At 44.6% G+C, this 23,878-nt stretch overlaps 2 protein-coding genes and 1 long non-coding RNA gene across 3 annotated transcripts; 2 read left to right on the forward strand and 1 right to left on the reverse strand.

Moving 5' to 3' along the window:
* Positions 1 to 229: 229 nt before the first annotated feature.
* Positions 230 to 4,924, reverse strand: ripply1 (ripply transcriptional repressor 1). The gene is made up of 4 exons (XM_023844814.2): positions 2,756 to 4,924; positions 2,205 to 2,283; positions 1,393 to 1,466; positions 230 to 1,110 (listed from the first exon to the last, which is right to left on the reverse strand). Exons 1-4 carry the CDS (start codon positions 2,851 to 2,853, stop codon positions 891 to 893), a joined length of 471 nt encoding a protein of 156 aa, XP_023700582.1. The 5' UTR covers positions 2,854 to 4,924; the 3' UTR covers positions 230 to 890.
* Positions 2,181 to 19,238, forward strand: LOC111860800 (uncharacterized). Its single transcript, XR_002842100.2, has 3 exons — positions 2,181 to 2,301; positions 5,039 to 5,093; positions 18,529 to 19,238. It is a non-coding gene; the product is annotated as an uncharacterized lncRNA (long non-coding RNA).
* A 405-nt stretch (positions 19,239 to 19,643) lies between these two features.
* Positions 19,644 to 21,825, forward strand: cldn2 (claudin 2). Its single transcript, XM_023844813.2, has one exon. It carries the CDS (start codon positions 20,104 to 20,106, stop codon positions 20,890 to 20,892), a length of 789 nt encoding a protein of 262 aa, XP_023700581.1. The 5' UTR covers positions 19,644 to 20,103; the 3' UTR covers positions 20,893 to 21,825.
* The last annotated feature ends 2,053 nt before the right edge of the window (positions 21,826 to 23,878 follow it).

Consider the following 23,878-nt stretch of genomic DNA (forward strand, 5'->3'; position numbering starts at 1 on the left):
GAGAGGAATCTAAGAGTTGGGTCGTTTTTATCCCAGCAGGATATATCCACAGATGGCTCACGCCTGGAGCACTTAAGAGCAGGACATGCCCCTGTCTGACTAGAGAGATAGGGGCATGGTACATCAAAGGGGCTCAAAAAGATGTGAGGAATCTCTGATAAACCTATAGAATCAAACTTGATATGATTATAATGTTGACAATGCGGAAAAATAAAAAAACATCCATGAATTATCTTTAAGAACCAGTTTTAATTAAATAACAGTAGTTTATGCAATGTTTCAACAATGTATAAAAAGTAGACAAATTACATATAAATACATATTTTACATCATAAATTAGAAACTGAAATAAAATAGAAATTGTACTTTTCTATTTACAAACGAGGTCCACACCCTGAGATTATATGCAGGCAAAACAATCATCCCAATATGAGATCTATACAATCCCAGCATGCATCGTGGTACCATTGTGATATGTGAAAGAAATGGGTTTACTTGAAACTGGCAAAGCTTAGTAGCATATTGCGTATGCTTTTACCCTTAAAGTGAAACAGTTTACACCACCAAAGTGTAAATAGTTTTGTCGTTGATTATGTAGTAACATTTCTGCTTCATTTTTCCATACAGGATAGGCTTTGTCTGGAATTGTACAAGTTGGTATTGTTATTGTGCTCTGGAACGTTTGCAAATAAGGACAGTCAATGTCTTTGTGACCACTGTAATACAGGAGTGTTAGCCATGCTGAGTTTCTGTGTCACCAGAACTGGTTTATCTGTGCAGTCCTGTGGATCAGCTGGGATGTCAGCTTCCCTGAGATAGGCTTGAGACGGCATCAAGACAGGGACTGTGGGCTTACTGAAGCTCAGTTGTCACTGTGGGTTTACTGAAGCTCAGTTGTCACTGGTAAAATGTGCCCGATGTTTCAGGCAGCTCTTAGAATCCCTGCCGTCGTCTTCCTCCCAGTCCTCCTCGACGTCTTCACTGTCATCCTCATCCTCGCTTTCAGATTCATCGTAAAAACTGATGGTCGCCTGAACGGGGAAGTTCCTTAGCAGAACTTCGCCGTCGCTGTAGAGGTAGTCGAAGGATTTCGACTTGGGCCAGAAGAGCCTGCGATGTGAAGATGGACAGAACGGTTAGAAATGTGTATGTCCCACTTTAACAATGACACAGGAAATGTCAATTTCATATTCAATGACATTTACTTTTGGATTCAAAAATCAAACCATGACAAAACTTATTTTCTGGCAAAACCCTCTCCGCTTTAACAAATGGCTATACAAACAAAACACAAGTTTAAATAAAATGCTTCATTACAGGTCATTTTTAAATGCCAAAAGACTGCAGCTGCAGCCCATTTGAAACTCTCATTTCCGGTGTAGAAATACTGACCTCACGGGATGCTGGAATGATTGAGACTTGCCTCCGACCAAATTGCCTCTTGGGACGACTGCTCTGGTGTATGGCTATAAGCAAAGAACCACAAGAATGTTAATTTCACACATTGGGGGTAAAATGGCTATTTTCACTACCGGACTGGCTCCTGTCCAAATGGTGGAAGGATGGCTGGGTGCTAGATAAGTCAGTCTGTGGGAAAAGGGCCCTGTTTTCTGTCCCGGGTGCAAAGGTGTCTGTTTTGGCTTTTCTGCGACCGACGGGGAAGTGTTAGCTAGGCCGAAACGCTCTTAATGTGTCACCTCTGGTGTTAATGGCGTTCCTGGATAGGCTGTCCCTGTCCTGCCAGATGGCTCCGTGTGTCAGACCCAGAATCCCCTGTCACTCCTTGCCATTGGTTGTCTTACATCCACTAAGCGGCAAGGTGTCGAAAACAGCTTATTTTTTACACCTCTGGCTCTGGCACGCTCCAGTGAATTGTCCCTACATTCCTTCCTGTCCCCCTGCTGTTCGGGCAAGTTTGTCTAACCCCTCCACCCTTTTTAATTATGTGTTTGCAAATACCTAATTTGCGATGGATTCACGAACTACAAGTACAAATCGCAAATACGTATTCTGCCAATGAATCCGAATTTAAGTTGTAAATATGAGCGTTTTGTACTATGCAATTTAAATGCAATTTGCAAATGAAAACCTTTTAAATATAACGATAGCTTGCGACACGATTCGTACAACAAAATGTGACTGAACGCATATCAACCACATACAAGTCCGTTTAGAGTAACGTGAGAGACAGATATGGAACTTACACACACAGTTCGGGTCCTCGTGCATCTGCTCTGCGCATCTCCGCTGGTGGTCAGCCAGGGTCTCCACAGGACAGCATGACTGCAGAGAAGCCATACGGTCAGTGTCAATCAAATACGCTTTATTAAAGTACAATGCACATTTTTAAATACAGCGCTCTTTGTTAAAGCGTCAATAATATAAATAAATGTAACAAACAGGCCTTTCTGGGAGAAGTAAATCGAACCCAACTGCGCTACATCTACACAAAACTGACCATGCAATACATGGATATGTATAATTTAAGAAATTCTGATAACACGCATTGTTTTGCTAACATAAGCTACGCATTTATAATTAAAAAGCAATCAACACGTCTTAACAGGATATCACAAGTGTAGATACGCGAATCATCCCATGCGATCCATTTAATTAATCAATTGAAATTATTAGTGATTGCAATACAGTAATTAAATACATCGCTTAATTCCACTGAAGTGGGATAATTAGCAATACAGTATATCCATCCCGCATAAATAGGTGTAAGAACCTATTGCAAGGCATCGCAGTTTACCTGTTCGTGCGTGTTTGGCTACGAAGAACGCAGTTCAAGAGCGAAAGAGGAGCCGTAGCGAAGGGATTCTGGTGGCTGGAGAGAACAGAGGTTTCCATTTCCGTATTTCGCAAATAAGCTCCTTGGCCAAAAAGCAAAACCGTCTCCTCTCGTATCACGACGTGGGGTAGGCGCAGTCTCCGGCTGTATGCAGGATTCACCAGTGTTGGTTAAAGCCGCTGTGAGTCTATACAGCAGTCGCGTACGGCCAGGGTTTTTATAAGAACCACAGCCGGGGGGCTGGCTGCTGGTGGATAGGTGGGCAGGGGGGAGGAGGGGGGCAGAGAGGGAGGGAGGGAGAGGGGGTGTGCATGCCAAATGACTTGAGGGGGACAGGCTGCATTTTGGTGTGAAGAATTACCCAGTTGTATAAACAGAGAGTCGCAGTCGGGGGGTGAGAAATCTCATACCAGCGAGGTGATTATAAAAACAAAAAGGAGAAAAGTTAGACACCATCTGCGAGAAACGCGACAGGGGGTAAAGCAACGGAGGGGTTGGCGTATAATTAAGAGAAAATTAGTTTACAGCCCCGGTATTTCTGAGTCGATCTACTATAAGCGTATCTCTAATCGGTGGTTTTAATATCTGCGTTATTTTGTCATTTTAACGTGTAAGTCTACGCTAATTTTAACTGACTTAGTACATTTTAATAAAAAAGACTAGTTTCAAATAATTACAGGGCATACGCATAAAATGAATGACTTTCTATTACGAATGATTTAGACTGAGTGGAGTGTGATATATTTCAAGATCAATGCATACTAAAATAATACGCACAAATAACAGACAAGGCACTTCTCTGGATAAGTATGACACGCAGTTAATGTAAATTTCATTCAGTATTATTTTCGTAAAACTTTATCCTCCTCTTTTAATTTCAAGTTGATTATCGAGATACATCAGAAAATTCCTACTTCTGTTTTCTTAAAAGGTTAAGAAAGTAGGCTTTGGAACTGCGTGCTGGTGCTCATTTGACAGAGTAAGTGGGGCTTCAATGCCCAAGTCGGGCAGCCAGCACGCGCCTGACCACGTTAGCCGAGGTGTGACAAATGTCACCATACGGCCGTAATGAAGGTCTAATCGGGCCTCGATGGACTCCGCGGCTCCATTTGGAAAAACCAACCCTGCACCTATTGCTGTATTTACCTCCTGTCGAGACAGCAAACTGACACAAAAGGCACAAATGGACATGCTAGCGGCCAGGAATTGTTTAGCCCAAATGCGGTGTCACATGCAGAATTGACTAGAATATCGATCTAGCCAAGCCTTCGAATTAAAAAGTATGGATTTCTAGAGGTAAAATAGCCTAAATTAAGGAACATAAATGTCAATAATTGTGCTATGCTACACTACACCACACACACACAAACACACACATATATGTACTGCATGAAAAAAATACCTATGTATACATGAAATTATGGAAGTAGGCAAATGTCAAACATAAACTTAAAAATGTTTATTGTTTATTTATACTATTTTAATTGTTAAATTAAGAGGTTGGAAGATGGATTGGGGATAAATGTACTGACAAGAATAAATTAATATTAGGGTAACACTAAGTTAAAGAATGATTTAGCAGACCGCCGAATACCCATCGTATTGGGTGCCTCGAATTCACAATAGATAGAATAATTTAAACATTTATATTCAATTTTAAGTTATAGCGATATTAGCAGACCCTTTGTCGATGACAGATAATTGAAATGAGGATTAGTATTTCTTATACTGCAATCAAGAATAATTGATTTATGTGCTGATTTTAAGGGTATGGTTCTCTGGGGAGTCCTATGACATCTTTATCTAGCGTTACGATCTAAATTTTGATAATAATGGTGGCACCAGTTAATTAACGGAAAAAGTCAAATTACAATGGAAACTTCTGGAAAGGTGAGCGGTTTGAATAGGAGCCAACGATAAGATTTAATTTAAGTCTTTCTGTAAGCGTTTTTAAGTGCTTGCAACAGAGTGGGTAAATATCACATTCAGGTGCCTAACGGCGCTCTACCGTTTATCGTCGTTCACAAATTGCATTATGACGCCCAGGCAAAAGTTTACTCCAAGACCCAAATGTCTAATCCCCAAAACCAAGTCCTATGAAAACAAAGGGGGGGGGGGCAGCTGATTATTCCACTCTGGTGGTTTTTGGGGCTGGGCCGGGGGGGGGGGGGGGGTATCCTGGTCTTGCATTTGCTGACCATCGAAGGCCACATGGATGCTTACATCTCCCTCCCCCCCTCGCAGCATTCCGCCATCCGCTGCCCGGACAAGCTGCGCTCTCCCGCGGCGTGGAATGCAGGTAATCGCGGCCGGAGCGGCTCAGATTCCGGGCGTCTGCACTTTCTTTGTGCAAAGTCAGTCCCCGAGGGAACTGAAGATACTTTAATCGCAGTGTGCTAAGTTCCTTTTAAAATGCAAAACACCTGGTTTTACTATTGTACTTCTGTGATGTTCCTAACAAAGCCAGTAAAAACCTGTTTAGAACAAAAGTAGCCGGCGTAGTAATATAAAGCTCCGTTTATATTATTTTTTTAGTTTTGTTTGCCATCACCGTATTGAAAACAAAGAAATTGCCATGAAATAACGGAGAGACAAAACGCTTAGCAGATGAGCGTATTCTTTTCAATTGTTATGACAAATACATTGTAATAAAACCCTAGAAATAATAATTTGCACATACTGGTACTGAAAAAACGACATAGTTTTAAATCCTTTGGCAATCGTTGATTTCCTCATACACTAAATCTTTCAGAATGCACAGCAGATCTGGATTTCAAACTGACTACCCACTCCCTTGAATGAGGAGGTAAATAGAGGACACCAACTGCCCCCACCCCCACCATGCAAGACTGGTCTATCTCCCTGCTATCTCTTAGCAGTGCACAGTGTTAGGTGAACTCTCACTCCCTGGAGAAACACCCCCTACTGCCAGAGCTAGGGGTCCCTCTTAGATCAGCGCCCACAGGTTTGACCTTTGACCAGAAGATGTGGGTCCGTGCCCTCAGGTGACCTCTGACCCTTAATTGAAGCACACGCATAATTAATATGGTGTTAATACAGGAGCACATAGTCTCACAATTAATACCGCATTGCACTACTTCCAGGATTTGCTGTCCAAACCACAGATACCACAGATACGCAAATATTCCAACCAGGCTGTTTATGAATGTTAATGATCTTAATTAAGTTACACTGGCTTTTTTTTCCGATTCCCCTACAAATTCGACTTAAAGACTGACTTAGGGAATGGATCTCGTTCGTAACCTGGTGACCGCCTGTGTATGAGTTGTCATGAGTTGCATACGTTGTGTCAAAAAGATAAATAAATACTCATTCTAATCTTACTTAGGCAGCGTTCTGGTTAAATACATAGGCCTGCTACATAGGCCGGTTACATAGACCTGCTACATAGGCCGGTTACATAGGCCTGCTACGTAGGCCTGCTACATAGGCCGGTTACGTAGGCCTGCTACATAGACCTGCTACATAGGCCGGTTACATAGGCCTGCTACGTAGGCCTGCTACATAGACCTGCTACATAGGCCTGCTACATAGGCCTGTTACGTAGACCTGCTACATAGGCCGGTTACATAGGCCTGCTACATAAGCCGGTTACATAGGCCTGTTACATTGAGGTTCCAAAACTCACAGGGACTCTGCTGTCACCCCCTTTGACCGAGGTACTTAATCTGAGTGATTCTAATTGAAACTGCAAGCTGTGAAAGTGTATCTAAAAAACAAAAACAAAACACGTTTGGATAAAGCCATCGGCTAAGCGGCTATATTTCAACGGCCATTCCCAAGGCCGCTAAAGCACAGAGAGCATCATGGACATGTCTGTCCTTGCGAAATCCTCTACCAGGTAAACAACCTGTTCACTAAGAGTTTGCCTAATAATCATTTCTCCTCTCAGAAGTCAGTTGGGGGATTGATTTTAAGAATCTCCGTTAGCTGTACACATCAATAAATATTTAGAACCCAGAGATACTCATTTGAACTGTTATCTGACTGCAACCAGTAGAGATCTACTGGTGACTAAGCAACTTGCACTTCTGGTCAAGGCGGTGCGTTGTGAGTGAGCAGAGGCAGGACCGGTCGAGCCAATGTGGCGGCCCCTGTCTGAGACGAAGTGAAATTGGCTTGCTAATTAGGTGCCCCCTCAGAAGATGGCACCTTAATGAGTCACCCGGCACTGAGTAGAAGTCTCGGGCTTTGTGCCAGGTCTCCCAAATCAAACACCACACAGACAGCTTATGGGCTGAAACAGAACAGCTTTGAAATCAAATGACGTCATATTTGCCAATTGCACAAGTACAGGTGCATTGGAATGTTTCTTTTCACATATCCCATCATGCTCTGCTTCGAGATACACATATATGCACATTAGAGCAGAGCTTGGGGCCTGAACGTAGGGTCAGGCCACGGTCTCCAGAAAGGTTTGTGTCGGAAGTGGGACTGAAACGCACACTTCCATTTGGAGACCACAACACTTGCTGTGGTGATTATCCTTAAGTCTGGAGGCAGATATAATATACAGGTAAGGAAAAAATTAAGTGGCAACAGCAAAATTTTCATTTTCACTAATTTCTCCATTTACGGGCATCATGCCTGTGCATTTATTTTTTATTTTTTGCAACCTCCAGCCTGGCTCTTCCCAGCTTCTCACTGAAGGGCTTCTTCCTTGCTTTAAGCGTCTTCAGAACTGCTTCTATCAGCCTGTTATGAATTATCCTAGCAGTGCATTTCACACCACTTAATGTTTCCCATTCTTTTTGAAGGTCACTTGAAGTCATACTGCGATTCATGCGAAACTGTTGGATAAGTTGAAGGTCATCTCTGGCATTACAGTGTTGCTTCTGCCCTTTATCTGGCTGGTTTCTGGTCGTTCCCAGTGCCTCCTGCTTCACCTTGTTCTTCTTTGCTGCTGTCTAAGAAACTTTGAGCCTGGAAGCAGCCTGCCGTGCAGTGTAGCCTCTGCCAGCAGAACCAGGATTAAACCAGGATTTATAAATGCAGATTTTGTAAAATTATAGAGTGGTCTCTAATTTTTTTCCAGAGCTGTATATTTCAGGGCTATTTAGATCTGGAACTCAATTCCAAATCCAGGCCTTGTTTTCAATTGTCCCAGGTACTTAGTTTAATAGTCACTGATTCTGATTGGCCAGAGGCTTCTCACCCGACTCACAGGTAAAGTAAGACTGGAAACTCAGTCGCGCTCAGACCTCGAGCTCTATGATTTTAATAGCCCTGATATTTATTACTTTGTAGAATTGTATACTATCTCTCTCTCTCTCTCTCTCTCTCTCTATATATATATATATATATATATAATCTCAATGATAATTATACAGTAAATGATAATAACTACATACGTATGGTATTGTACCTCAAGCCGACGACAGACTGAAGCAGCACAATGTATTCATGAGCGTCACGGAGTAGCGACAGAGTAGCGACAGAGTAGCGACAGAGTAGTGCATGCACGTTATTATGAACCATTGTATTTAACCTGAATTTTTCATGTAATGGGCATTATGCTAGTCTATTTGTAAGTATGTGTCATCCCTAAGTCTGATGTTTTTAACCTGGCGACTGCCCGTGTACGACCGAAGTTTTGAAAAAAAAAAATTAAGTAAATATATTTATGAAAATAAATTTGGGGCAGCACTAGTCTATCCCATTCTCAGATGCATCTCTGTGTGCAGGTTTGGTCACCAGACCTTAAGAAGGACATTGCTGCCTTGGAAAAGGTTCAATGTAGGGCAACAAGAATGATTCCTGGTCTTAGAGGAATGTCTTATGAGGAGAGGTTAGCGGAACTGAATCTGTTTAGCCTCAAGCAAAGGAGACTAAGGGGGGATATGATTCAGGTCTATAAGATTCTAACGGGTCTGGATGCTGTTCAGCCAAATGGCTACTTTAATATTAGTTTAAATACTAGAACTTGTGGCCATAGGTGGAAATTAGCAGGAGAACATTTGAAACTGAATTTGAGAAAACACTTCTTTACACAGTTTGTAGTTAGAATATGGAATAGTCTTCCTGCTAGTGTAGCGGAAGCTAAAACCCTGGGTTCCTTTAAATCAGTGCTAGATAAGATTTTAACAACTCTGAGCTATTAGTTAAGTTCTCCCCAAACGAGCTTGATGGGCCGAATGGTCCCCTCTCGTTTGTAAATTTCTTATGTTCTTGTGTTCTCTCTCATTCTCACACCTAAATGTCAGTGCGATTGACCTATTCTGACATGCATCCATCTCGATGTACGACCTGACAGTTGGAATGGACCCTGGTGGTATGTTGGGGAGTCAAACAGTCTGTAGTCAAATTTCTCAGAATTCATGTATTGACCATTGAACAAACAGGACGTTGCAGCAACTGATGCAGCCTGCTTTTCACCCAGATCCATAATATTTACGTTTGCGGACCTTCTCGTGGGTATCTCGTTGACACCAGTGCGACCCCAGTCCCCGGGTCAGTGTCCAGCTTGACTGGGATGGCAAGTGCCGAAGTGTGACTCCACCCTCCACACTGCTGCCCGCACCTCACACCTCTGGGCTGTTTGGGAGGTGTTAGCATGGAAACCCCCCCCCCCCCCCCACCAAACCGCCCTCACACCTCTGCAGGCACACTTTGAGATCAGTCCCCCCCCCCCCACCCCGCCATGCCCACATCTCTGTTCTAGCACCTTGTTAGACTAAGTCTCGCCCCGAGCGGAATCTGAAGCATGACTCACTGTTCCCAGATCATCACAACCACCCTCCCCCCCCCAAAAATGTCTACCTTTAGAGAAAAAATATTAGCGGCAGAACGTGGGCACGTTCTCCATCCTACAGAAGCTCCAGAAGGCATAGAATATTCTGGCAACGGGCCACAGTGACCCGCATCCTTGACGCTCTGATAGCCTCATGCTGAGAGTTGGTGCTGCTGGCGCTATGGGTGGTTTTTAAAAATGCTCTCAGATACGTGGCGTGTTCCTCATGCCGTCACGCCGCCTTGTTTCTTGACACCAGGCTGACCCCTGTCCTGGGTCACGGTGCACCCCTGCATGTGCCGAAGTGTGACCTCACCTTTCACGCCCCTGGCCACGCCTCACACCCCTGGCCTGATTGGGGAGGTGTCAGCCTGCCCCCCCCCCCATCTCCCTCACACTTCTCCAGGCACACTCCAGTTCTGTGCCGCCCTCCCCCCCCCCCCTCCTGGCACCTTGTTAGACTGAATTCCAGCCCCGGTAAGCATCACCCTGCAGATCGAAGCCCGGTGGCATTTTTCCCAGATCAGCACCTACTGACTGAGTGGGACAGAGAGGCTGACAGGGGTCACCAGGCCGCGGCTGAACCCTGACCTGCTCATAAACCTACGGCTCCAGCACCAAAACATTCCCACACGCTCACCTCCACATTCACATCCAAGATGCAAGAGTCACACCATGCAATGGAAATTATTCCGGTGAACACAAATCAAACACAAAGCAAAGATCACGGATACACATCAATGTAAGTCAGCAAATACAAGCACAATTATGACAAGAAATGTGTAAACACAGTGCAATCCAGACAGATAGATAGATGGATGGATGGATGGATGATACTTTATTAATCCACTGAGGGAAATTTGGGTGTTACAGCAGCAAGACAGCAGACAAAGGGACATAAAGTAGCCCACAAATATTTAACAGATTAGAAAATAAAAACAAAACTTGGAAATAATAAAAAAAATTACTCTTAAGAAATTAAGTCTTACTGTGTATGATGTGCAAATAGAGCTGTAGTGCACCAGAAATACTGCACAGTACTGTACTATATATAGTATATATATATATATGTGTGTGTGTGTGTGTGTGTGTGTGACACAGATATTCAATGCGGAATCGGCATATTCAGGTCCCTGTCTCGGCTGCCCTTCTAAGCATTGTCTAGGAATTAGCCATGTATCAGTTGAGAACTTCATAATTACAAAATTACAAGCCAGACTAATGTCATTTGCACCCGCAGGCCGTATTACTGTATATGTGCCAGATCTTCAAAGGTTTGGCCAGGGGTGCTGAACGGGGGGGTTAAATTTAGGACAATTCCAAGGACCCCTGAGTGACAGGGGCCCAATCTGATTGGTCTGGGTTGGGGGTCCGATATGACAACATCTCTAGCGGTGGCTCTGGGTATGATATCTTTTCTATGTACAGCTAATATATATTATCCCATTTCAGAATGACCAGGATCTCATTCCAAAAGATTTTTACAGGACATCCAACAAGTAAATTTATATCAGATGCATAAATACATCCACTGCTCTCCAGTCACCTTCAGGATCTGAATCGTTTACAGCTGACATACGCATCGCTGATTGGCTGGAACCTGCTACATTCATCTGAGTGTTAGTTGCCCCAGAAACTTTCTGGGTTTTTTATTCAAGGCCAAACATGACAGAAAAGCTGGATTTGTGGCCGGTTTGTCCACGGCGAAGGTCCTGAAGGGATTATGAATTTTAGACTGTTTTACAAAAAAATGTGGGTAGCTTTGCCACTGGTGTTTCACATTGTTTTGTGCTGCCAAACTCCTAGCTAGCTGCTCGGAGAGGAACATGGCTTCTTGTGGCCACATGTTTTTTGCCTATTTCCCCAGGAATGGATTTCACGCACACGTACCCAGCTTTGTCAGCCGGAAGGTTTCAGGATTACGGACATTATTGCCATATGCACAATTAGCAGTAAACTACAATAAGCAATCCGGGAAACTTTGAAATGTATTGCGGTGAAATTCTTTGGAAAATTAGCCCATTAATAAGGGAATGAAGGAGATATTCACCACATCCTTTCAACAGGCCACATATTTACACAAGTCATCAGTGGAGGTTCTAGGCCATTTCAACTGGCGGGGGGCGGACTGGGGCCAGTTGTTTTGTTAGGGGGGGGGGGGGGTTCAGATGCATTTGACCTTAATGTCCATCAAGTATGAACACTAGATTGCCAGCATTAAGAAAACCGAAAACTTATTTATGCAATGCTTTGCAGTCACATTTCACGGTTTTTACAAATACGTAATTCACTCGGAGTTCTTGTTTAGATTGTCTTGCTCCCACAAGCTTGATTATTTCTTTCTGTCGTTAACTTTGCTTTTCACCAACCAAAGCGACTCGACCACCCGGTGCCCTCGTGTTAAGAGTCTGTCAAGAAAATGTGCTTACATTTGTGTTTCGCCTGTTCCCAGCGCAAAACATTTTAGCCCACATATATAAATGTGAATAATAATAATAGCAATAGCAATAGTACATTTATATCAGATAAATGTATTTAGGGGGGCCATGCATGTTGTCACGGGGGCACTAGCCCCCCCCAGACCCATGCAGGAACTGAGCTGTACCGCGAAGAGACACTATTTACAGCAAGGTTCCAGTTCCCTTCGGTTTTCCACTGCAGAAAGGCCGGCTCGGTGAACAGTCACGCAAAACCGAAAAAGATGCGTATCTACTGTTCTCACAGTGTACATCATGATTTGCTATGTGCATTTTTTTTCTTTTTACTGTGTGTTAATTTCCTCTAGCTCGTATGTGAGAATCGCCATCTTATGTTAGCATCACATACTAGTGAAATGAGCATTTGCTTGTGTAAATTTGCATTACAAATCCATTCCGTTCAGCTGTTCTAGTCCTTTTTCAGGTTTCGACTTCTGAGGAATACATCGGTACCTCATGATGTGTGATGCTACCAATAATAAACAGATAATCCTTCAGATAATCCATGCACAGAACACCGGAATCTACGTGCATTTCGACCAATCAGATAGTGTTGACACAACCAGCCCGTTTTGGTGAGGCTTTCGGCCCTACTAGTAAGCAGGACCATGTCACGATGACCAATTATGGCATTTTGAACACCCCACTGTCATCTGTAATTGGCTAATGAACGATGATGTAGCCTGTGGATTGTCAGAATTGTTTTCTGTTTTTCACTCTAGTGACAAAAGTGTAAAACGTGGACCAACCACAGCTGTCCTATATATTAAGATACAACCTTTATTTTCAAAGGATTGCGGTAAGAATGATCTGGAAGGTTTATCTGGAACCAGACACTGGATACACTTCCACGATCAGTACAGTGGACACACTCACCTGGTGTTACACAGAACGGATGACAAGTGTAGGACGGCTTGCAATTAATTAGCAGACGCTTTTATCCAAAGCAATGGACGTTTTGAGAAAGCAGGGTCAGCCTGAAGGGCCTTGTGGAAATCAGTCGGCCGACAATGGGATTGGAACCGACAACCTTCTGATTTCTGAACTGCCCACCTTGCAGGATATATACATATAGCACTGTAGGTCTAGGGCATCAAGACACTCAACACCCATGTCATAAACTGTCCCAGTGGCTGTGCTCAGGCAGGCACCATTAGTAACATTAACACCACCAAAGAAAAGCGAAAATAAGCTATGACTGCAACCAGCACGTTAAACGTTTTATGCTTATTTTAACACTTACATTTATTTTATTTTATTTGGTTATCCTTCTACCTTGTTCATTGGCTCGGTTGGATAGCGGAAATTTCATTTTCACTGCTGGTGTGTCACTACATTCATGCATGTGGCAAATAAAAATCTTTTATCTTGAATTTTGATCACTGAGCCACATAGCGTCCTGACCTTGCGTCATCAGTCCGCCGCTTATGATGATCGGCGCCGATTACGCAGGCTGACCTACTCTGCAGGGTTTTGGTGACACCAGTCTGACTCCAGTCCCCGGTCACCGCCCGTTCTCGACCAGCGTGCCACCACTGTGACTCCATCTTTCACACTTCTGGCCACGCCTCACACCTCTGAGCTGATTGGAGAGGTGTCAGTGTGGCAACCCCCCCCCCCTCCCACCTCACCAACACATACAGACAAACTCCAGACCCTGTGCTGACCCCTCCCCCAAAACCTTTCATTTAGTGCCTTGTTAGATTGAATTTCACACCCAAGAGAAACACCCTACAGATCCCAGCTCTGACCCACAGTTCCCAGTCCAGAACCTACAAAATCTGCCCATTACACAGACAGTAACTCCACACTGGCACTGCTTTTGCCTGCTCCCTGCCCACATAAATATTTTATAGTAATGAAAGAGTAAGAGTCATAAAAGAGTAACAGCCATGAAAGAGTCATAGTAATGAAAGAGTAGCAGTCATGAAAGAGTAATTAATATTAATGAAGAGTAACATGCATGAAAGAGTCATAGTAATGAAAGAGTAACAGTCATGAAAGAGTAACAGTCAGGAATAGTAATTAATAATAATGAAAGAGTAACAGCCATGAAAGTTTCCACAAGATTTTGGAGTATATCTGTGGGAATTTTTGACTGTTCATTCAGAAGAGCATTTGTGAGGTTGGGCACTGATGCTGGATGTGAAGGGCTGGCTTGCAGTCTCCACTCTAGTGCATCCGAAAGGTATTCAATGAGGTTGAGATCAGGACTCTGTGAGGGCCAGTAAAATTCTTCCACACCAAACTCACCCGACCATGTCTTTATGGATCTGGCTTTGTGCACTGTGGCACAATCATGCTGGAACAGAAAGGGCCTCTTCCCCAAACTGTTTCCACAAAGTTGGAAGCATAGAATTGTGCAAAGTTTTGAAGCATTTACAGTTCCTTTCACTGGAACTAAGGGGCCCAGCCCAACCCCTGAAAAACAAGCCCATACCATTATCCCTCCTCCACCAAACTTTACAGCTGGCATGACGCAGTCAGGCAGGTAACGTTCTCCTGGCATCTGCCAAACCCAGACTCGTCCATCAGACTGCCAGACAGAGAAGCGTGATTCGTCACTCATAGAACACGTTTCCACTGCTCCAGAGTCCAGTGGCACTGTGCTTTACATCACTGCATCTGACGCTTGCCATTGTGCTTGGTGATGTGAGGCTTGCATGCAGCTGCTCGGCCATGGAAGCCCATTCCATGAAGCTCCTGGTGCACAGTTTTTATGCTGGGATTAATGGCAGAGGAAGTTTGGAAGTCTGCAGTTACTGAGTCAATAGAGCGTTGGCGATTTTACACACTATGCGCCTCAGCACTCAGTGACCCTGTTCTGTTATTTTACATGGTCTGCCACTTCAAAGCTGAATTTCTGTTGTTACTAAACACTTCCTTTTTACAATAATACCACTTACAGTTGACCGTGGAATATCCAACAGGAAAGAAATGTCACAAACTGATGTGGCATCCTATGACAGTACTACGCGTGAGCTGTTTAGAATGACCTAGTCTTTCACAAATATTTGTAAACCTGACTGCATGGATAGGTGCTTGATTTTATACACCTGTGGCAATGGGTCTGAATGACACAGCCGAATTCAGTGATTAAGAGGCGTGTCCCAATACTTTTGTCCATATAGTGTACATCTGAGTGTCTTGTTGACACCAGCGTGACCCTGCTCACTGGGTCAGTGTCCGCTCTCGACCCAGGCTGCGTGTGCCACAGTGTGACCCAGCTTCCCACACCCCGGGTCGTGCCTCACACCTCCAAGCTGGGTGGTGAGGTGTCAGTGCGGCACCCCCTCCCCTCCCCAAACCCACAAATACCTCCACACGCCAACTCCAGGCGCTGCACTGCTCACAACCCCCCCCCCCCCCGCCCCAACCCTTTCTCTTAACACCTTATTAGACTGCGTGTGACTGCCCAAGAGAGACGGGACCGTGCGTCCGATTTGCTGGATCTGTGCTTGACTAACCAGGACCTGCACGCAGCTGCCAAAATGTCTGCCCCTGACCTTTGACCTTCAAAGCTGAGCAATATTCCAGGGCCGTATGTTTTTAAACAGCAGAATCACACACAAACTTCATGCCCTGTGGCCTCCCACCCCCTCCCCATTCTCTTGGCACCTTGTTAGACAGAGTTTCACACCTGAGAGAAACACGCCACAGATTGTACTCTTACCCACGGTTCCCAGCTCAACACCTACCAAAATCTGCCTCTTAACCGGACAAACGACCCACCGACCCCAATCTAGTCTACACTCTAGGTCTGTTTGTTTCTGTCACACTCACTCACACACGCATGGGTTGTAGTTGTTTGTAGTTTTTCTCCTGCTATATTTCTCACATTTATTCATCCATCATAACTTTATCTTTTTCTTTTCATTCACTTACCATTCATAATGAGATCCTTTCTTCCTTTCCTGTTTTATTATCCTGTCTATCCTTTTATTTACTTATTTATCTACTGTATTATCTAGTCTTTTGTCCTGTTATTTTGCATTGTTAGGGTGAGGGTGGCAGTAGTAATGTAATATATATATATACACACACACACACACACACACACACACACACAAATCCCTCAAGGAAGCCATCGTTTGCACCATACACCTGCTTGTTCCACTTTACTCATTTGTCCATATATTTATTTTTGTATCCACACACTTTTTCGTGTTTTTGTATGTCTGTCTTTCTTGATTTTATGCGTTTAATTGGCAAGTCGTACCACCACCACCAGCAAACAGAATTCCTGGTAATTTTTGTACTCGGTGAATAAAGATTCTGATTTTTATCCCACCAGTAGGATGTTACTTACAGACCCCTTGGAATCATCCTAACATTCTCCCCCTTTACTGCAATAATTACAAGATCAGGTACATCTTAATGTGTGTTTTTTTTTGCATACCCCTGCTCTCCTTGACATACACTCACATATAGATGCATGAAGCTTGGGGTTTTAACACAGGGACAGCCATCCATCCAACATTTATTTTTTTTAAAGGCCTCTGATGAGCACGGGATTCAAACCAACAACCTTCCGATAACAGCCACAGATGTCTAACCAACTGAGCTACACACCATCCCCACTAAGAGCGCGAGGTGTGTCTCTGAGATTGTGAGGGATCACTAGAGTCTCATTCGTACCGTAATGCTCGCGAATCCGCTTTTCCGAATTTGGGGGAAAGATCCCCGATGTTTGATGCTCACCCTGTACTTGCAGGGCTCGTTACAGTAATGAAAAGCAGCGCCAAAAAGTCCCGTCCCACACGTGGTTGCGTTTATCCCAGGTTATTGTTCTTTCTAACACGGCTTCTGATTGGCTGTGATTAATGTGCTTGCAGGAAGAGGCTCGGCCGTCCGTTTCAGCATGGGTCTGATGTTTATCGGCGTCACAGGTAAATGCACGGCGGGTTAGGGAAGGTCTGCCAGATGGCGAGGTTTATAATGACCACGATGAAGTCAATATTAAACAAAATGGGGATGAGGTCCCTTTAAGAAAGACAAAAAAAACCTAAAAAAACACAGTCATGAGAAACCCCTGAAACGCAGCTACGGAAACCCCATACAAGGAACCGGCGGAGAGACGTCTTCCTCCTATTTCCGCCCTTCATCTCTCTCCCAATCCACCCGGTTTGACCCAATAAATATCCTTTATGAGGTATTTAGGCTACATCCGGGTTTAATTAACTGGGTTACCTGTAGATCCAGGGCTGCTGATCTCTTGTTATGACACAACAGATGACCCAGTCCGATCCCGGGGCTGTAACACTTACCCTGCAGGTTTGCGGTGTCTTGGTGACACCAGATTGACCCCAGTCACGGGGTCAGCGGTCACTAGCGACCAAGGTGGCATGCTGCAGTGTGACCTCACCATCGACACTCCCGGCTAGGCCTCACACCTCTGCCTTGATTCGGGAGGTGTTACTGGGGCAGCACGCCCCCTCTCACACCTCCACAGGCACACACCCCCAGTTTCTATAGTGGAACCCAGTCTCAGCTTCAAGGGAATCTCAAACGTGGGGCGGCTGTTCTCAGATCAGCACCACTGTACTTTAAGTAATTTATTATGTTCATAGTTTATTGTGTGTCTGTGTGTCTAATGTTACTACTGTCATTTGTGTGCGTTGCTCCTCTATGCCTTTTAAATTGCCCCTCGGGGACAAATAAAGTTCTTTGAAATTGAAATAGAAAATTCCAGAATAACCCCTGACCTCTACATGCAAAAGTCTGCTAACACCATCCCACATCCAGCCTGTCCACAAACATGTCAGACTCCCACACCCACAACACATGCAGTAGCCAGCCCATAAAACCATATAAACTTTAGTTATACCCTTATATATAATGCATAAAACTTTATCAATGAGATTCCATTATCTTTTGAGTCCCTTAATGCCTAATCCATAATTACTGACAAATTACCGACAAACAAGGGGAGTAATGACAGTCTTCATCTCTGCGAAAGCCAAAGCGCCACACTTCTTCAAATAATGAGCGCCCTCCAGTGGCAGTAATTAGATACTACAGCTGTACCACTCAAGCAGACGTTGATGCTGAACTTTACTCAAGTGTGGTGAACAAGAAAAGAGATCAATCGGTATATTGTAACTTGAATGTGGAGCCACACTGCTCTGGGATTGGAAACCTTATCAAATTTATTGGAAACTTTATCAAAATGAATGAACTGATCATATTTGGTGCCTTTTTTATAGGAATGCTAACCTTAGCTGAGGGAGCTGTGATCAATAAACATTCTCAACAAGGATAAAGTGACAAATTTCATAGAGCCCTGTTCTTCTATCCTAAGTGCTTTGCATTACTTCTGAGGATATAATTCCTCTTAATCATTTTTTTAAAGATTATAAAGTCAGGATTAATTATAGCTAATTATTAATTTAGCTAATTATTATCTTGGGGGTGTTTTTCTGTTGGGTAACATACCCTCCTGATGGTTAGGGTCTAATCAGTATATGTGTCTACTGACATCACACATTTTCCCTTTTGCTCTACAGCACCCCCTCCTGGCTGTAAGTTTACTCAGCAGGAGGAGGTCAGGCTCCTGGACCATAGTGGTGTCTCCTGCCCACGGGGAGACAAGGCGGCAGCACCATCTTGCATTTGACTAGAAGATCTGGCAGGATCTTCCTAGCGAAGCTACGAGGCCCCCCAGAGCTACTCAGGACTATGACATCGTGGCAGGCTGGTGCAGTGTGTGACCCAGAATCCTTTGTGGTTCCTGCTGGATCAGGAGAGGCATGCCCTGTACTAATTTCTGTGCTCTGATGAACTCCCTCACATTTTCACCTTCGGTCACGAGCTCAGAAACAGAGTCCAAATTAGGACTCAATCCCTGTGCAGCCCAGATGATGTGTGATTGGATATTATGGGAAATTAGTCCCACCCTACACATGCACTGTCACCGTGGCAGCCATATTGCAAAGTAGTGTCTCTCTCTCTGGCATCCCAGGTGGTGTGTTTTTCTCTGGAATTATGGGTAAAACTGCTCAGTCTTTCAAAGAAGTGTTTGTTAGCGAGCCCATGGGGGTTTAGCAGCCAGGTGACCTTGGATGTTTTTCTCTCCCTATTTGGGAGTTTTTGGTTCCTCTCCTTCATTGTCATCCGGCTTTCTTTCTTTTCATGTATCTGTCCTCCCTCTTCCCCGTTTTAGTATTACTCTGTATAAATGGTGTAGTGATGTATCGCAACACTCATGTAAAGCACTTTGGGGTGATTCTGTTGGGAAAGGCGCAATATAAAAATAAATATAATTGAAACTGGATTGAATCAGGTGACAGCATGAGTTTACCAAGTTATTCTTATGCGGTGAAATCTTCCCTTTGTGGCTCAGCTGGTTTGGATGCTATGCCTGCGATTGGAAAGTCGCCGGTTCGACTCTCAGAGTCGGTAGAGTGATGTCACCGTTGGGCGCCTGAACAAGACCCATAACCTCCACTTGTTCAGGGACAGCGTGACACAACCTTCTCAATTGTACACTGCTTTGGGCACAGATGTTTGCCAAAATAAATGGAAGACTAGATTATTATAGTAAGAAAGATGTAGGATTAGCTGAACAGCATGAGAGTGGAGATTGAACTCGTTCTTCTACATGTCACCTTCTTTCAGAGCAGATGTCACAGCTTTGGTAGTTAATGACGTCTGTAGCCGACCTCCTCATTCTGTAGCACTGGTGGTCAGGTTAAATCTTCCCCTGACCAGCAGAGGGCAGCAAAGAGTACAGACGGTCATCTCTTCTAGGACCTCGTTTAGGAATGAGAGGACCAAAGGTCAACAGCGGGAGGCGTCCACGAGCCGGGAAATGTTTAACTCGCAGCCCATGGGGGCTGTTTGTATCCTCCCTGTTGTGCACCTTGGGGGGAGGGCGTCCCAATTTTTAGAGCAGATGAGATCGAACCCATGGGACAGAGGAATTCTGCGGGACGCTGGATGGAAGCAAAGAGTCTATCGTAAACGAGGACGAGAGGAGGTGCCAGAGACCTACGACGTGACCCAGGAGCAGCATCAGCGGCGTGTGGGTTTGAGTCGGAGTTCCTGCCAAGCAGACCACGGGAGGAACAAGCGGGTCGGCCATGCCAATGATGGGGCTGGAGCTCCTGGGCTTTGTCCTGGGCGTTCTGGGCATGCTGGCCACCCTGGTGGTCACGCTACTGCCCCACTGGAAGACCTCGGCCTTCACCGTCAACAGCATTGTGACGGTGGTGGAGCAGAAGAAGGGCCTGTGGATGGAGTGCGTCTTCCAGAGCACCGGCTCCTTCCAGTGCGACCCCTACGACTCCATCCTGGCGCTGCCCGCCGACCTGCAGACAGCCCGCGCCATGATGGTCACCTCCAACGTGCTGTCCATCCTCGGCTGCCTCGCCGCCACCCTGGGTATGCAGTGTACCGTCTGCTTGGACGGCTCCTCCGGCAAGGCCAAGGTGGCTGGAGCAGCCGGCTGCTGCTTCCTCCTGGCCGGCTTCCTGTGCCTCATTCCCGTCTCCTGGGTCACCAACGAGGTGGTGCAGACCTTCTACCAGCCCAGTCTGCCTTCAATGTACAAGGACGAGCTGGGCGAGTGCCTCTACGCGGGCCTGGCGGCCTCCGTCGTCTCCCTGCTGGCTGGCGTCGTGCTTTGCCTCTCCTGCTGTGACGCCTCCGGGAGCGGAGGGGCCACCAGGGCTGGTACCGGCTACCCGTACCACGCACGGGCCCCCAGGAGGGCCCCTCACAGCATGACCTTCCACGCCCCATCCCTGCTAAAGCAGCAAGCCCGCTCCCGAGACTCCAGCTCCAGCGGCCAGGCTAGCGGCGCAGGGGGCGCCCCAAAGGGGAACCCCTACAACACGGTGGCTGGCTATAGTGTCACCGGGTACGTCTGAAGTCGTCACCGTGTCCCATCACTGCGGCATTTACCCCCTGATGCTCCTGAGCTCATGCCGATACTCTTAAATATTCCATAAGTGGCGTGAAGAGCAAACTATAAGTGTGTGTTTTTTATTATTAGATATTCTTTAATGTTTTACCAATGTATCACAACTATGCATTATTTTTTACAAAACGGTTTCTCCTTCTTCACTTGACTTTGTTCCTGGTGAGGGGTTGGACCGCAATATAACATGAATGACATATCTGTGAAATTACTGGCTAGACTGAGTTTTTCAGTTAGAAACGCAACGGTTCCCGAAATGCCGGACTGTGTTCTTACTGCCAAATGAGGCAATAAATTCAAATTCGGTGCAAAAAAATAAAATAAATCGATGTCTGGCTACCTTGTGCCATGGCTGTGCCTCTTCTCACGAAGATAAGGCCTCCCGTGTAAACACCAGAGGGCCGTAATCATTCACAGACGTGTGTGTCTGCCACTGTTTGCCCTTCGTGTGCAGCTGCGGCAAATCTACCCCAACTGGATCCAATAAACATCAAGGCAGATGATGGAGGGATGTGACATAGACTGTAAAAATGCTTTATAGTAGATTGACTCCCAATCAGTACAAATATAGCTAATACTGCTTATTCAGGGCTATGGTCACCATGCAGGATGTTTAATTTCAGCACCTTGCATTTTGCCCGGTAGTGCTTTGCTGCGTTTGTTCACAAACTTCTGAAAAGCTCGCCAGGATTATGTAACTGCTTGGGTCAGGGTTCCACGTTACACTTTGTGACTAACTTCTGCAGATGTTCAGGAGAACAGTTGATTCTCGGACTGTCAACAAAATGGCTGTCTCTGTGTCCCAAAATGATTCATCTGGTACCATCACATCATCATTAAATTTCCTTTTTAAATTAAAAAAAACAATGATTCTCTTGTTTTATTTTCCCCATTAGACTCATGAACGATTTTAGTTTCAGTTATTTCTTCAAATTGTATTTTATTACTGTATATGTGGTCATTTTTATTATGGTAAAACTGATGATCATCTTAATAATTGTATACTTTTTAAGTTTAGAATTTGTTAAACTTTGTGTGTGAAACATGTGTGTTACTGGAAGCCCCTTTTATGGGTATAGAGTATCACAGAAACCCCAAGTGATTACTGGAAGTCGACCGGTCACATGACTGTGGGAGGAGTCTCGAACAACAGGGACCTATCACGTACTCCTTCATGAACGAGGACGAATCAGAACCTACATGCCAGGACAACGTGCAGGCTGATTTCCTGCTTGGTGGTGAGCCAGACCTTGTGGGCGAGATATCTCACGGTGAAAACGGGAGCGTGAGGTGATAAAACAAAAAAAACAGAAAGGAAAACAAACTGTGGCTGTTCAGGGCCACAGAGAGTGAAGCGAAATAGTCAATAGTTTATCCAAGCACTGAAAGCACCCAGTCTAGCCTTGACTTGAGAAACATTATGTAGGTGAATGGTGACAATGATGGCGGTTGGGATTTGGATAAATCCTTGAACTCCTCCAGGAGCAACCGAATGTTTAACTAAACTGAGGTGCATTCCACCTGCTCGGTACATAGATTGGGATACAAAATGCCCCCCAGTTCACCATAGTATATTTGAAAAGAACATTAATGCCATTTGTTTGAGCAAAGACTCACCAGTCAGATAACTGCATCTGAAAATGCGGATTCATTTGCACGAGAGCTCAAATGAATCAATAAATAACTGAAAATCCCATTCTTACATGAACAAAAGCAGTTAAGCAATTTAATCTAGTTCAACACAATGTGTTGTCTATATATTCCTTTATGCACACACAGCAGTAAGTCCTCCTCCCCACTAGAGGTCACCCTTTCCCTATTCTTGCTCCAGCCGCCTCAGGCTCCCCATCCAAAGCATTCTTATTATGAACTTCAGATATATAATGCATGGGTCATACACGGATGTTAAATATCATTCTCATTGGTCATAGTGCGAAGGAAAAAGTAATAAATCAAATAGAAACATTGGAACATATAAACATGACATATTAAGACATGAACATGAAGACGTAGACAAAATAAATACATTTACCATCTGGTTGGCGGGGAAAGCTGCAAATCTGGTATGGGTGAGGAGAATGTGCGCAGTTCTATCGATTGGGGTTCAAGTTCCTCTTGATGTTTGTGTCACTCGTAAGACGACAAAATAAACAAATCACACTTTCCAGCAAACAAAGCGTAACCAAGGGCCAACACCCAGGGAGCGACACAGACACAGTCGCTTGCCAGGGATCCTGTGAGAGATCAGAGTCGACTCCGTCAGTCCTGCTCTCCTCACTACAGAACACAGGCCAAAACAAACTCATTTAATCAAAGCCACGTGTAATTTAACCATTTTTACACATGGGGTGTTTCCCATATTATACTGAAAAACTTTCTGAGGAGCTAATGCACTGACTTCACTCTTAAGTAAAAGGGGCATTAAATCAGATACCATGATACTGATATTGGAAGACCTTTCTGGGTGATCCAGCCAATTCCTGGTACAGATACCAACACAGATTCACTAATGATTACCCAAACCACTGAGCTGTCCCAGTGCCACCAGTCCACTTAAAGATCGTACCTGGACATTACCCACCCAAAAACAAGGAGAGCATATAAATTCTCCAAATCAAACACACTGTGAACGTTTTTTTGACCCATAACTAGGTTGCCATTAGTGCAGAAAAACTGAGCAACAGACTCATATCGTTATATTTCACACAGGAAGCTACGCTGATCAAGTATTTTCACTTCCTCGTTGTGTGTCCATATTCAGTTTATTTATTGCTGAATGCATTTTTTTTTGTGTGTGCACGAACTTGCAAGTCACTTTGGAATTTGCAAGACATAAATATATATAAGTCTATCCCTTTTGAACCTACAGGATGTACCTAAAATCTTTTTTTAAAACCTCAAGTTGTCTGTATGTTAGCTCCGCCTGTTTAAACCTG

The sequence above is a fragment of the Paramormyrops kingsleyae genome, chromosome 24 (assembly GCF_048594095.1).
Source record: "Paramormyrops kingsleyae isolate MSU_618 chromosome 24, PKINGS_0.4, whole genome shotgun sequence".
Taxonomy (NCBI): Eukaryota; Metazoa; Chordata; class Actinopteri; order Osteoglossiformes; family Mormyridae; genus Paramormyrops; species Paramormyrops kingsleyae.